The sequence below is a fragment of the Dromiciops gliroides genome, chromosome 2 (genome assembly GCF_019393635.1).
Source record: "Dromiciops gliroides isolate mDroGli1 chromosome 2, mDroGli1.pri, whole genome shotgun sequence".
Taxonomy (NCBI): Eukaryota; Metazoa; Chordata; class Mammalia; order Microbiotheria; family Microbiotheriidae; genus Dromiciops; species Dromiciops gliroides.
This window is the reverse complement of record NC_057862.1, coordinates 236,302,777-236,316,883: the sequence shown is the minus strand read 5'-3', so window position 1 is coordinate 236,316,883 and position 14,107 is coordinate 236,302,777. Positions and strand designations below refer to the sequence as shown.

At 39.5% G+C, this 14,107-nt stretch overlaps 1 protein-coding gene across 1 annotated transcript in view; it reads right to left on the bottom strand.

Annotated features, from left to right (window-relative positions):
• Positions 1–5,533: 5,533 nt before the first annotated feature.
• TMED10 (transmembrane p24 trafficking protein 10) overlaps positions 5,534–14,107 on the bottom strand; it is a 46,097-nt gene continuing 37,523 nt past the window's right edge. Inside the window, exon 5 of the mRNA XM_043983466.1 lies at positions 5,534–7,841. Within this exon, the coding sequence (XP_043839401.1) occupies positions 7,720–7,841 (122 nt within the window). The 3' untranslated portion in view covers positions 5,534–7,719. The remainder of the gene's footprint in view (positions 7,842–14,107) is intronic.

Genomic DNA, 14,107 nt, shown 5'->3' with positions numbered 1-14,107 from the left:
GGTGCCTACTACATATAAAGCACTGGATAACCTAAGTACTCTAAGCATTGTGAGTAGAAATCAAGTCTTTGTACCTGTATCCCCAGTGCTTATTAGCAGAGTGCCTAAAAAAGAGTAGATTGTTAAAGGTATAATTAAAAGTTATTGATGACTTATTTTCACTAGAATTTCTCTCTCTGTTCCTTCCTTTTCTTCCTCCACTGAAGTGATGCTCCCCTTACAAAGACAAAAAAAGCTAAGCAAAACCAACTGGCAAATCAACAGCGTCTGCATATACAGCATTCCTTATCAAGAGACCATCTCTTTAACAAAAGGTGTGAGCTGCACTTTTTCATTTCTTCCCTAGGGGCAATATTGGTTGATATAATTGTTTTTAGCTTCATTTCATTGTTTTTGTTTGTTGTTTTTCTTCCAATTTATACTGCTGTAGTCACTGTGTATATTGTTTTCCTGGTTTTGCTCACTTCACTATGTGTCAGATCATACAAGTCTTACCATGTTTCTATGAATGCTTCATATTCATAATTTCATAAGGAACATATTATATTATTTTCATACATCACAATTTGTTTATCCATGTCCCAATTAATGGGCAATTGACTTTCTATGTTTTTGCTAAACTAAAGGTATAATCTGTGTAATCAGCTCAGCAATAGGCAGCAGTTTCCCAGAATGCCAACTCCTCCTTGGACCAGATCCCTGATCTTTGTCCCTTAGCCCTTTTCATCTTTCACTAGTCTCTAAACCTTGACTAATCCATGAACCCTAACTCAAATCACCAAGCCCTCTGGTATATTACGTCCAGCTTGACTCCTTAGGTTCAGAAGTTGGCTACCTCTAAATCCCTAATTACCTCTCTCCCTTTCTTCTAATGCATTCCTTTATACCTGATCCTAGAATCTACCTTCCTATTACTTTCTTTATCTCCTGATCTGTTACTACATATTCCAGACCACAAAATTATTCAGAAATAATACACCAAAGTAAGTATAATTAAGGAAACACTCTGAGGTCCTAGACTGGATGGCATTCAACTTCTAATCTATAAATTCTAAGTTCAGTTAGAATTCTCCACTCTCTTGGCCTACCCTAATTTAAATTAGGGTACAATTGGGTAGATTTAGAACTGGCTGGATGGCCAAATCCAAAGAATGTCATTAATAGTATGATGTCAACTTGGAGGGAGGGCTCCAGTAGACATCTGTTCTTGATTCTATGCTACTTAACCCTTTTATTTCCCAACATGAATATGGAAAGTATAGAGGTGACATAATGCTAGGAGGCATAGTTAATATAGTGGAAGAGAGTCAGGATTTTAAAAGATCTTGACAGACTAGAATGAATAAAGTCAACTTGGGTTCAAAAAAAATCAACTTCACAAGTATAAGATGTGAGAAGTATGGCTAAAAAGTAGTTCATCTAAAAAGGATCAAAGAACTTTAGTGACCTTTGAAATCATTGTAAGTCAATAAGTGCAATAAAACAGTCAAGAACGCTAACAGGATTCTAGGCTACATAAGGAGAGGCATGTTCTAGGAATAAGCACATTTGAATGTTATGTTTAGTTCAGTATGGGGAAAGGAAATGGGGAGAACAAGGTGAAGGGCCCAGAGTTCTGCTGAAGGAAATAGATAAAATGTAAGATTGGAAAGGTAGAAAGGGCCCTGGTTGAGAAATGACCTAGATTGTGTGGGGGTAGTGGGGAGGGAAGAAAAGAGGGTTAGACTTATTCATCTTAACCCAATAAGGCAGAACTAGGAGCAAGGAGGGGAAGTTACAAAAGAGGTAAATTTAGATTTGATGTAAAGGAAACGTTTCCCAATAATTACCTGTAACTTATTTTTGGTGGGATAGTGAGGGTTAAGTGACTTGCCCAGGGTCACACAGCTAGTAAGTGTCAAGGTTGCATTTGAACTCAGGTCCTCCTGAATCCAGGGCCAGTGCTTTATCCACTGCGCCACCAACTGCTCCCCATTTCCTAATAATTAAAGCTATCCAAAAGAGCTGTTTCAAAGGATAATTTTCTCCTGATCACAGGTCTTCAAGAAAAGGTCAGATGAGCTCTTGTGAAATACTTTTTCATTTGTTGGACTACATAGCCACTGATGTACATACCAACTCTGAAAGTCGGGGTCACAAAGCTAATAAATGTCTGAGATGATGTTTCATTACCAGCTCTCTAGAATCAAGATTTCCCCCATCAATCTAAAGATCTAGGAGGGGCCTTAGGAAACTTTTAGTCATGACAATCCTTCAAATATTACAAGGTGGTTATCCTGACCTCAAAAAGTCTTCCCTAGGGCAACCATCCCTAGTTCCTTCAATTCTTCCATTATCTTGTCATCCATACCTAATATTTTTAAAGTCTGGCCAGCAGAACTAAACAGTTCTTCAGATACAGTCTGACCAAGTACAGAATACAATTTGAACAATTGCTTGGTGTAATGGAAAACTAAATTATAAACCAGTAATCTTAGGATCTAGTCTCAGCTTTGACACAAGCTGAAAGGTTACCCCCTCTCTTACTTAATTAGGTCTCTCCTGACATACAATCTCACATCTTCAACACCTGTTAGACATCTCAATCTGAATGTCCCATAGACATCTTAAACTCAACATGTCCAAAACAACTTATTGTTTACCCTGCAAACTTTCCTTTCTTCCAAACTTCCCACCATCCTCCCAGGCACCTGAATTCAAGACATAGTGTCATTCTTGACTCAGTTGCCAAGTCCTGTCAATTCTACCTTTCCAAGAGTTCTCATATACTCCCTTTTGTGACATGACTGTCATAATGGTGCAGATTCTAATGATTTCACACCTAGATTACTGCAATAGTCTTCTAGTTGATCTCCCTGCTTCAAGTTTCTCCCTATCGCAGTTCATCATCCACTTAGCTGCCAAAGTGGTCTTGCTTAAAGTGCAAGTCTGATATTGTCTTGCCCATGTCAGAACTCCACTGGTTCCTCATTACCTACAAAATTAAACATAAAATCCTATTTGGCTTTTAAAGTCCTTTACAACCAGGGCCCTTTCTACCTTTCCAATCTTTTTATTTTATTCCTTTCCATGCTTACTACAATCTAGCGATACTGGCATCCTTGCTGTGCCTTGAATAGGAAACATGATCTCCTTCTCTTACCTCTCCTCCTGTCCCTGATAAAATGCCATGTTATGCAAGGTGACTTTCCTGATTTTCCCTAATGCTAGTGCCCTCCCTCAAAGGTTGCCTCCAATTTACTCCAACTGTATATATCCTTTTTGTACATAGTTTATATGTTGTCTTACTCATTAAACTGAGCTCTTTAAGAGTGGCATTTTTGGGGGGGGGTGCCTTTCTCTGTATCCTCAGAATTTAGCATAGTCCCAAACACATAGTAAGCACTTAATAAATGCTGGTTGACATGACTGCTAAGTATGAGGTTGTATGGTATAGTGGAAAAACCAAAATTGGTTTTAATACCAATAAACCTAATTTGAATCCAATTTTGCTTTTTTAAAAAAGAAAAATTCTTCTCTCTTCATAACACAACCCCCTCTCAAAGTCACTTTAAACTCTTCCCTTGGGGAGAATAATTGCCAGGCTTTAAATGATTTTTGAGTCATGATTCTGCCACATATTAACCATCCTGCCACCCCAGCCTTTTCAGCAAACCCACTAAGCATAGATTCAGTGTCTTTAACCACTGAACAACGTGTTAATATACAGAACAAGGCCAAGGATAGAGCACTGTGAAAAGCTCTCTCCAAGTTGGTACCTTTTTGCCTAGTTATCTATCTACCTACTAATTCTATCATTCATTCAGTTCATATTTCTTTCTCTTATTCTCCAAGACATGACCAAGCTACAGTACGGAAAATGGACAGGGAAGTGATGCAGTGGATAAAACACAGGGCCTGGAGTCAGGAAGACCTAAGTTCAAATCTGGCCTCACACTAGCTATGTGACCCTGAGCAAGTCATTTCACCCTGTTTGCCTCTGTTTCTTCATATGTAAAATGAGCTGGAGAAGGAAATGGGATCGTGAAGAGTTAGACATGACTGAAACGACTGAACAACTACTATTAAAAATGAAAACTAAAAGTCTAAAAGTCTGAGTCTAGGTAAGAGTAAATCATAGAAGTGGGGTGGTGGTGGTATAATTTAGCCTAATATTTTGGTGTGGGACTGGAACAACTTCTGGTAATTTAGCTTTAAGAGCTCTAGGGAGGAAAATTTACATTTCAGATATTTCTAAAGAGCCAAGTTCTGATCTGTACTATGTTTAAACTCATCAAGGGAGGAGATCTGGATTTCAGTGACCAGAGGAAAGTGTAAGAACTGCATTTATGCATAGTAAAAAATTTATAAAAAAACATAATCCAGAGATACCTTCCATTAGTTTTACAAATTCATATGTAAAAAGGGAGAAAAGGACACCTTTGCTTATTAGTCTTCTATTCAAATAGTCCATCAAATTTGTTAACTGAAAAGTGTGAAGCATTAGCTGTGATTAACAGAGACTATAAGTGTAAATGATACCCTGAAAAGTATCTGCCTATTCTAGAAGAAACTGAGTAGGAATAACTAAACCAAGTTCTTCATTATGTAGCAACAATAATCAGATGTGGAACTATTCAACTGTCAGTAAACTTTCTCAGTTTGTCAAAGGCTAAAATGCAAACGTGCGCGCGCGCGCACGCACACACACACATACACACTCTCTCTCTCTCTCTCCTATTATCTGATCTTAAGGAGAGATTAAGTGAATGTTCATATTCCCAAGACTACTGTTAAGGGAAGGACTTCAAAATTTTTTACTACAGTCAATGAGGGAAAGGGATAAATTATCCTTTGCTTGCCAGGGAGTTTAATATTAGCTGCCATGAACTGCTTATTCCAGAGGTGAACTCCAAGTGTTATAATCTGGGGATGCCTTTTTGGGGGCTGTTTCCTGGGCAGGAAGAGGGAAGAAAGCCTCTTTCAACAATTCACATGAGGGGCAGCTAGGTGGCACAGTGGATAAAGCACAGGTCCTGGATTCAGGAGGACCTGAGTTCAAATCCGAACTCAGACACTTGACATTTACTAGCTGTGTGACCCTGTGCAAGTCACTTAATGCTAATTGTCCCGCCAAAACAAACAAACAAACAAACAAAACTCAATTCACATGAGAAGAACTTTTCTGAAGGTAAATCTCAACTTAAAGGGTATCAATTGGGTCTTCCAGATGATACTACATAGTACCCTACCATATGTAATAATACAAATAGAATTTTCAAGTTATCTCCAATGTGATTTTATTGTATCTAGAGTAAGATTATCATTTCCAGATTCTGAGGGGTGTGATCTATCTGTTCTAACAGCAGATGGCGATGTTATTCAATGTTTAGTAGCTCCCCTAAACTTTTATCTTCCTCAGTTTAGTTGGAAATTAATGAAAGCAATCCATATGTATGTGTGTGTGTCCCTTTAGAAACAAGGAAATCTCACAAAAATATAACCATATGAACTGGTAAAGACATACACTAGACTCATAAACACACAACTAAAATGGTTTCCCCATAACTTTATTTCAGAAAATTTACACAAAAATACCCAATCCAATACTTACAGATAAATCTGTATAAATCCCACATGCTTCTTTCCTATAAAACAAGTTGTGTGAAAAGTTTTATGACAAGAATTGCATTTAATTTATGACCATGGTACAAGTAAAGCTTACTGTAAACCTTACCATCTCATTTACATCATAGAGGTCATTTTGAATAATATACTCACAACAGAGAAAGCAGAGAACTCAATATGCTCTTATTTTCTAAGCAGACTCACTCTAGCACCAGTCTTTCAAAGCAAATTAATTCTTTTTAGATAAAAGCAAGCAAAGTACAGTATTAATTAGCTTTAGAATAAAAGCAGAGGGTTCTGGAGAAAGTTCCAGCATGGTTAAAAAGGGAACCAACATGAAACAGAATTCCAAACTGCACAAACAAGTTGAGGTTCTAAAGTAATTGGGAACAGGGAGAGTTAATAAAATCAAGATTTCTCCGTTCTGCCTGGATTGTAAATTCACAGAAAGACATTTTGTCAAAAGATATCACAATTACCTTGGTGACTACCATGGTTAAGATAATGAACAAGGATGTTGCAATCAGAGAATGGTAGTGAGTAGCTTGTCCTATTTGGATTCAGAAGGGAGCCCTTCATAGCACACATTGGCACTGCACTTTGACCCTTCTGTGGAAGGTACCCCGGACACACATTTACTTTCTTTCTCTTCCTTCTGGACATTTCCACTTAGCCCTAGAGAGTCCCACGTGTAATATTGTAGTTGGTCAACGACTTTACTGTGGGTTTTTGCTACACTGAAGCATGCTACACTGCTGGATTCTCAGGAGCAGAGACTTAAAGCTTCTACCAGCAGATGGCAATGCTGCACTAGTTCTCAAAATCAGAAAAAACAGAATTCACACAAATAGTCCCCAAAAGCTTCAACAGTTGTTACTTTATCCAGCTGGAACATCCCTCAACTCCCCTGTTCTTTTAAGCAGGTTCCCTACCTGTTACCTCAGGTTTCTCTCTTGATTCTTTCATCTATTCTACTCCCTTTCTTAAAGAGAATTAATCACATGGCCGAGAGCAGTTGCTGCTTAAGAAATCCTAATTAGAAACTGATTTACCAAGCCAAAATAAGCCTATGAATGAGCTACAAATCCTCAAAATTCCCAATTATTTAAAAACAGTTGGTATGTTATATGTTGATATGTGATATCTCTTTTTCATAACTGTAAGAAAGAACATGGTCATTTCATCCTTCCTTATATGTACATACATAAACACACTTGACAATGGCCTCACCTTACTCTTCAATCCCACACTGATTCTTGGCCCTGCATTCACTCTGTGTATTTTTGGGACCTACTTTATTCATGATGCTCCCAGTTGTACAATTTTACACCTCACTCAACTAAATTCCTAGACACAGCATAAAAATATGGGAAGTAAACAGTAAATAAGCAATGGTATGAAAAGTTATTCAATTTTACTTTTGTAGGTTACATAAGAAATCTAGAAGGCTGAATGCATAAAGCTTAGTTCTATATTCAGCTTTGAATTTTCTTCGGAACTCTAGCTCCAAATTTCAGCTTTATCAGGAATCTTATCCTTCATCTTTCCTTTAGCTCTTGGATTTTTATATCACTAGAAGCCACCCAACCAAATTCAATTCTAGCTAACATATAATGGTCATACTGCTAAAGTAACCTCAAGGAAGAAAAACAAACAAGAAAATCAGAACACAGCAAGTCATTCTGGAGTAAGGTCAATATGGTCATAGACATCTTGGTGACAGAACTAGAGTGGAAGTCCAAGCCAAAGGGTGGGTGGGAAAAGGAAAGAAGTCATATGGTTCAAACAGATCATTTTGAGGAAACCCAGTGGCAATGCTGGCTTCAGCATCTGGGAAACCTATTTCTTATCATAGGTGACCTTAATGATAGTTCCATAGTTGCAAAACCAGCCCAACCCCCCACTGCCCAGCAAGTTAAAAAGAGTCTCCCTTATTGGCCTATATTGGGGTCTAGGCAGTTCCCCATTCCCCCCACCCCAAACAAGGCCAGTTCTGACAAGAAAACTCCAGGGTCAGCAGATAGAATGTGCTGTCTGTGGTGTGGCTCAGGCCAGGTATGTCCCCAGTGGTGTCCTCCTGGCTGCACAACAGGGTGGGAAAGGATTGCCTCATTATTCAATCAGCTTCTTGGCCTTGAAGAAACGTCGAAGATAGAAAACTTGCCAGGTGGCCAATCCGATAAGGCAAAACATGGAAAAGATGCTGAAGTACAGGACCCGGGTATTTGTTGACTCTAAAAGACAAAAAAACAAAGCTGTAAACACGTCCCTTTGGAAATGGAAGCAGAAAACCTCAGTTGTCTAAACTATGCAAAAGAATCAAAGAAGGTTCTCTTGTGTCTAATGAGTTGAATGTAAATGAATGACAACCTCAGTTATTTAATGTATAAAGTAGGATAATACTAATCAATCAAACATGGATTAAACACTTACTCTGTGCCACACACTGTGCTAAAGTGCTCGGATCCAAAGAAGAAACAAAATGAAGAATTTTAAAGTTAGGAGAACCTCACAATCCCATCCACACCTGGGAAGAAGGATGCCTAATGTTTACTCAGGTGCTCCTATGTGCCAGCCACTGAGCTAAGCCCCTTACAAATATGGTCACCTTTGATTCTCACAACTCTGGGAAGGAGGTGCTATTATTATCCTTACTTTACAGCTGAAGAAATAGAGGAAGACAGAGGTTAAGTGACTTGCCACATAGCTATTATCTAGAGCAGTATTTGAACTCAGGTCTTCCTGATTGCAAACCCAGTGCTCTATGCACTGTGCCACCTAGCCATTCTCTGTCCGGTGATAACTAGACGCCCCATTAGAACACACCAGGAAGACCTCTGATGGAGGGGAATTCACCACCTCTAGATGCAGCCCATTGTACTTCTGGACTGCTCTGTTGTGTTTCTGGACATCATGCCAAACTTTCCTCTTTGTACCTGATGTCCATGGCTCCTGGTCTGCTCCCTGGAGCAAGGAGAACAAGTCTAATCCCTCTCCCACAGGACAGTCTTTCAGATAATGAAAAACTTTTATCATGTCTCCCCCTAGTAGTATCTAAACATCCCCTATTTCTTTTCTTTTTTTTTTTTTGGTGAGGCAATTGGGGTTAAGTGACTTGCCCAGGGTCACACAGCTAGTAAGTGTTAAGTGTCTGAGGCCAGATTTGAACTCAGGTCCTCCTGAATCCAGGGCCAGTGCTCTACCTACTGCGCCACCTAGCTGCCCCCCCCTATTTCTTTATGAAGTGAAGTCAAGGCCTTTCTCATCCTTGTTGCCCCATTCTGGACATCCTACAGTTAATCAATGTCCTTCCCAAACTATGACTTCTTGGACCAAAGACAACACTCCAGATGTGCTCTGATCATGGAAATCTGACTCCAGAAGGATTATCACCTCCTTAGCCCTGAAAGCAATGCCTCTCAATGCAGTCCCAGCTTTTTTAGTTCCCATATCACAATGATGAGTCCCACTGAGATCACAGTTCACTAACCACTCCCAGGGATCTTTTTCAGACAAACTGCTATCTCCCCACCTTGTCCTTGTGACACTTTCTTTGAACCCAAGCATAGCACAATGCTCTAGCCTGCACAGATCTCTTTGGATCCTGTCATTTAGGATGTTAGCTATCTCTCCCACTTTTGTGTCATTTGAAGATGTGGTACACAAGCCTTAATCCAAGTGATTGTTACAAATAGTAAACTCCTTTCCACAAAAATACTATGAGACATTTCATCAATACTTTGCTAAAATCTAGGTAAACTGTATCTACAGTATTACTCTCATTTGCTAATTTAGTAACTCAGGGCATGGGGAAGAATTAAGATTAATCTGGTATGACTTATTACTGATGAAATCATGCTGACTTTGTGTATATGTGTGAAATTAAAGAATTAATTGTGATTTGAGGTTTTTATGACCCCATCTTTTGGCTAGAATTTAAAAAACCCCAGTGAGCATACTGGCTCGAGGCTCAGGCACCTCGCCTCCAAAACGACATGGTGCTCTACCCACTGGCTGTAGCTGTTGACATGGCACTGGCAGCTCACATCATCACCACTCGACAACGCCTCCATGGGCCTGGCAAAATTATAATGACTGGAAGCCCAGTGAGGACAGTCATGTGACAGTCAGGGCTGCCAGCCAATTACCTTGGGGCTGTGTTTGGACAGCCTGGGGTCTGCTGGGAAGAAGGGAGGAGATTTGCCATTCTGGTGTTGGAGCTGGAAAAAGACAGGACGCAGCTGCAGGTTCTGGGGAGCCTCGAGCGGTGGTATGATTCAGGTCATATTATTTTCCTTCCCCCATTCCTTTCTTTTTTCTTTCCCTTAATTCTACTAATCTTACTTGTGTTTTTAAGTTCATTCTTGTTAATAAACCCTGTTCTGTTTTTGAAAGAGGCTGTTAATCTCCTTCCTTGACCCAATATTGTGGCAAGCTGTGTAACTAACACTCCCCAATTAAAAATTGGCCCCCAAAATAAATACACACACACACACATACATATATATATTTCACTTTACATAAAATTGCATTACACAAATACAACAGGTAGCAGCAGGGGCTGAGAAAGTGCAATCCAGTGCTAGGAGTCCTAGTTCCATGACCCCAGAGGTGTGGAGGAAGCAGATCCCTTTGAGGGGAGAAGCAGGCAGTCTGCAAAATGGTTTACTTATGTCAAGCCAGAACTGGTTGCATATATACAACCTCCTTCTCTGAAGTTCACTAATGATCTTTGGGGCAGCTAGGTGGCGCAGTAGACAGAGCACTGGCCCTAAAGTTGGGAAGACCTGAATTCAAATTTCACCTCAGATACTTACTAGCTGTGACACTAGGCAAGTCACTTAACCCCAACTGCCTTAAACATCAGGGGCCATCTCCAGTCATTCTGGTGTGTGTGTATGTGTGTGTGTGTTGCCACTGGACCCAGATGTCCTGGAGGAGAGTGAGGCTGGTGGTCTTGCACAGCCCTCCCTCACTTAAATCCAATTCATATCACCTCCCAGTGTCAAGGTCCTCATTGAGAATGAAGGATAAACAACAACAAACCACCTTAATGATCTGCTCTAGATTTTTAAAGTCAATTTCACAGGCTTCCACTTTACAGGAACTGTTCTCTTCCCTTTTCTGAAAACTGGGACATGTGTCCTTCTCCTGTCTGCCAGTCTACTCCCATTTTCCACATCCCTTTAAGGATCACTGACAATAGGGGCAACTAGGTAGCACAGTGGATAAAGCATGGGCTCTGGATTCAGGGAGACCTCAGTTTAAATCTGGCCTCAGACACTTGACACTTACTACCTGTGTGACCCTGGGCAAGTCACTTAACCCTCACTGCCCCGAAAAAAAACAAAAGATCACTGACAATAGCTTAGCATTCACAACCTCTAGTTCTTTTAGTACCAGAGAAACTGATTTGTATTAGGAGACCAGAGCCCATCAAGGTTAGCTAAGAGCTCTCTTATTATCTCTTTTCTTATCTTGGATATCCAATTCTTGACAGCAACTTTTGTTTCCAGAGCAATGACCATTCTACCCAGCGGTGGAAACAGAACCAAAAGAAGAATGGAGTAGCTCTGCTTTCTGTTTATCAACTATTATCCATCTATCTGGAGCAGAGACCTACCCCTTCTTTGATCTTTGATCATTGCCCTGTTATGAAGCTTAAAAAACTCTCAAACCTTTGTCCTGTCCTATCCTTCCCACATACCCTTAGTTCATTGTGAGCTTTGGACCTCTGTACATCAGTTTTATTGGACCACAGTATTATATTCATCTTTTATACATATTTTTAAATTGGCTTGTAGGTTCTCTGGGCATACACAACTATCTCCTTTCAGACTGTTTCCATTTTTCCTTCTCCATGGAATTATTTCCCATTGTGTCTTCAGAATTTCATTCTTGAGTTTCCTATGGAGAATTTTAGTCTATGAGATCCTGCCTATTGTTTCTCTAAACCCTTAGAAATTTGCTTTCTTTCTGATGAAGAAATCAAAGCTATCTACTGCCATATGAAAAAATGCTCTAAATCACTATTGATTAGAGAGATGCAAATTAAAACAACTCTGAGGTACCACCTGACACCTATCAGATTGGCTAATATGACAAAAAAGGAAAATAATAAATGTTGGAGAAGCTGTGGAAAAATTGGAACACTAATGCATCGTTGGTGGAGCTGTGAACTGATCCAACCATTCTGGAGAGCAATTTGGAATTATGCCCAAAGGGCTATAAAGCTGTGCATACCCTTTGACCCAGCAATACCACTTTTGGGTCTTTTCCCCAAAGAGATTATAAAAAAGGGAAAAGGACCCACATGTACAAAAATATTTATACCTGCTCTGTACGTGGTGGCAAGGAATTGGAAATTGAGGGGATGCCCATCAATTGGGGAATGGCTGAACAAGTTGTGGTATATGAATGTAATGGAAATTTTATTGTGCTGTAAGAAACAATGAGCAGGAGGAGTTCAGAGAAACCTGGAAGGACTTGCATGAACTGATGATGAGTGAGATGAGCAAAACAGAAGAACATTATATACAGTATCATCAACATTATATGTTGATCAACTGTGATAGACTAGATTCTTCTCACAAATCCAATGGTACAAGAAAGTTCCAAAGGATTCATGATGGAAAAGGCTCTCCAAATCCAGAAAAAAAAGCAAAGAAAAGAAAAGAAAAAAGGAACTGTCGGATATGGATGCTGATTGGACCAAACTATTTCTTTTGTTTTTGGTGCTGTTGGTTTTCTGTTTTGAGGTTTTTCCTTTTTGCTCTGATTCTTCTCTTATAACATGACTAATGCAGAAATATGTTTAATATTATTATGTATATATAACCTATATTAGATTGCCTGCTGTCTAGGGGAGGGGGGAGGGAGGGAGAAAAATTTGAAATTAGAAATCTTATATAAACAAATGTTGAAAACTATTTCTACATGTAACTGGAAAATAATAACATATTTTTATTTAAAAAAAAAAAGACAGGGCAGCTAGGTGGAGCAGTGGATAGAGCACTGGCCCTGGAGTCAGGAGTACCTGAGTTCAAATCCAGCCTCAGACACTTAACACACACACCTACTAGCTGTGTGACCCTGGGCAAGTCACTTAACCCCAATTGCCTCACTTAAAAAAAAAAAAAAAGAAATCTGCTTTCCTAAATTTTAGGTGTATAACAGCCTATGCCCAGGATAACTATCACTTTCCTTCAAGGTTCCCCTATCATTCCCAGCCTAGCAACTGATTCTTCCTTGTTAAATAATGAGAACCAAACCCAGGACAGAACTTAGCCTTGTTGAGCTTATTGGCACACATCTTTTGAAAGATGAAATTATCATTAAGGCAAATCAAAAAGTCACGGGTTCCTCTGCCTTTGGTAGAGAGAGTGCCATATGATGTCCAGATAACTGAAGCCTTCTATCACCACTGTACCACGGTTCTGTGCCAACTTCCAAACTCTTCATCTAGTTCCTATTTCTATCCAGGCAATATACAGCACAGTACCATGATAAAATTGGGTCTGTTTTTCATCTCTCTGATCTTCAACCAAGAGCCATCCACTATGCTTTCTGGATTACTTTGCCAATGTCCCCTCTTAATATACAGTGCTAACATTTTTACCCACCATGTTTCATTCAAATAAGGTAAACCCATCCAGGGCTATATTTCTAGCCACAGATTATATTCTACAAAGTCTCAGTCTTTGTAATAAAATTTCCTTCCTTGCATTAGGATTTTTAGCTTTTCTTGCTTGCTCCCAAAACTCTGGGCCTTTAAATGCAGTTTTTGAGGACAAACATTTTCCTGGATTTGTTTCCTGTGCACTTCTATGTATTTCAACTGCTTTTGCTCTTCCTTTATTATTGCAAGCTCTATAGTACCATGTTTGGTGGACTCCAGTTAGGCAGTTTTCTCTTCCATCCACCTTTTAACTTGAAGCTTTTTTGATGTGATCTGAACAATACTTAGTAAATATATTCTTTGTATGTTAATACAAAAAACGTCCTGCTTGTCTGTTTGCTTTTTTCCCTTAACATCTTTCAGTTCATTTATGAATTCTTAAAAATGCTTCATGAGGGCAGCTAGGTGGCACAGTGGATAAAGCACCAGCCCTGTATTAAGGAGGACCTGAGTTCAAATATGGCCCCAGACACTTGACACTTACTGGCTGTGTGACCCTGGGCAAGTCACTTAACCCTCATTGCCCTGTGGAAGGAAGGAAGGAAGGAAGGAAGGAAGGAAGGAAGGAAGGAAGGAAGGAAGGAAGGAAGGAAGGAAGGAAGGAAGGAAGGAAGGAAGGAAAGTTCATTATCCTCTTTTTTTGGTGACACTATCACTAGCTTCTCTATCCTTCACATGCCTTCACCTCACCTAACTACAAAAAGAAAAACACAAGCCTTGTAACAAATAAGGATAAAGCAAAACAAATGTACACATTTGCTTCATTCTGTACACCACTCCTATCAGGAGTTAGACAGAATGCTTCCTTATTAGTCTTTTGGA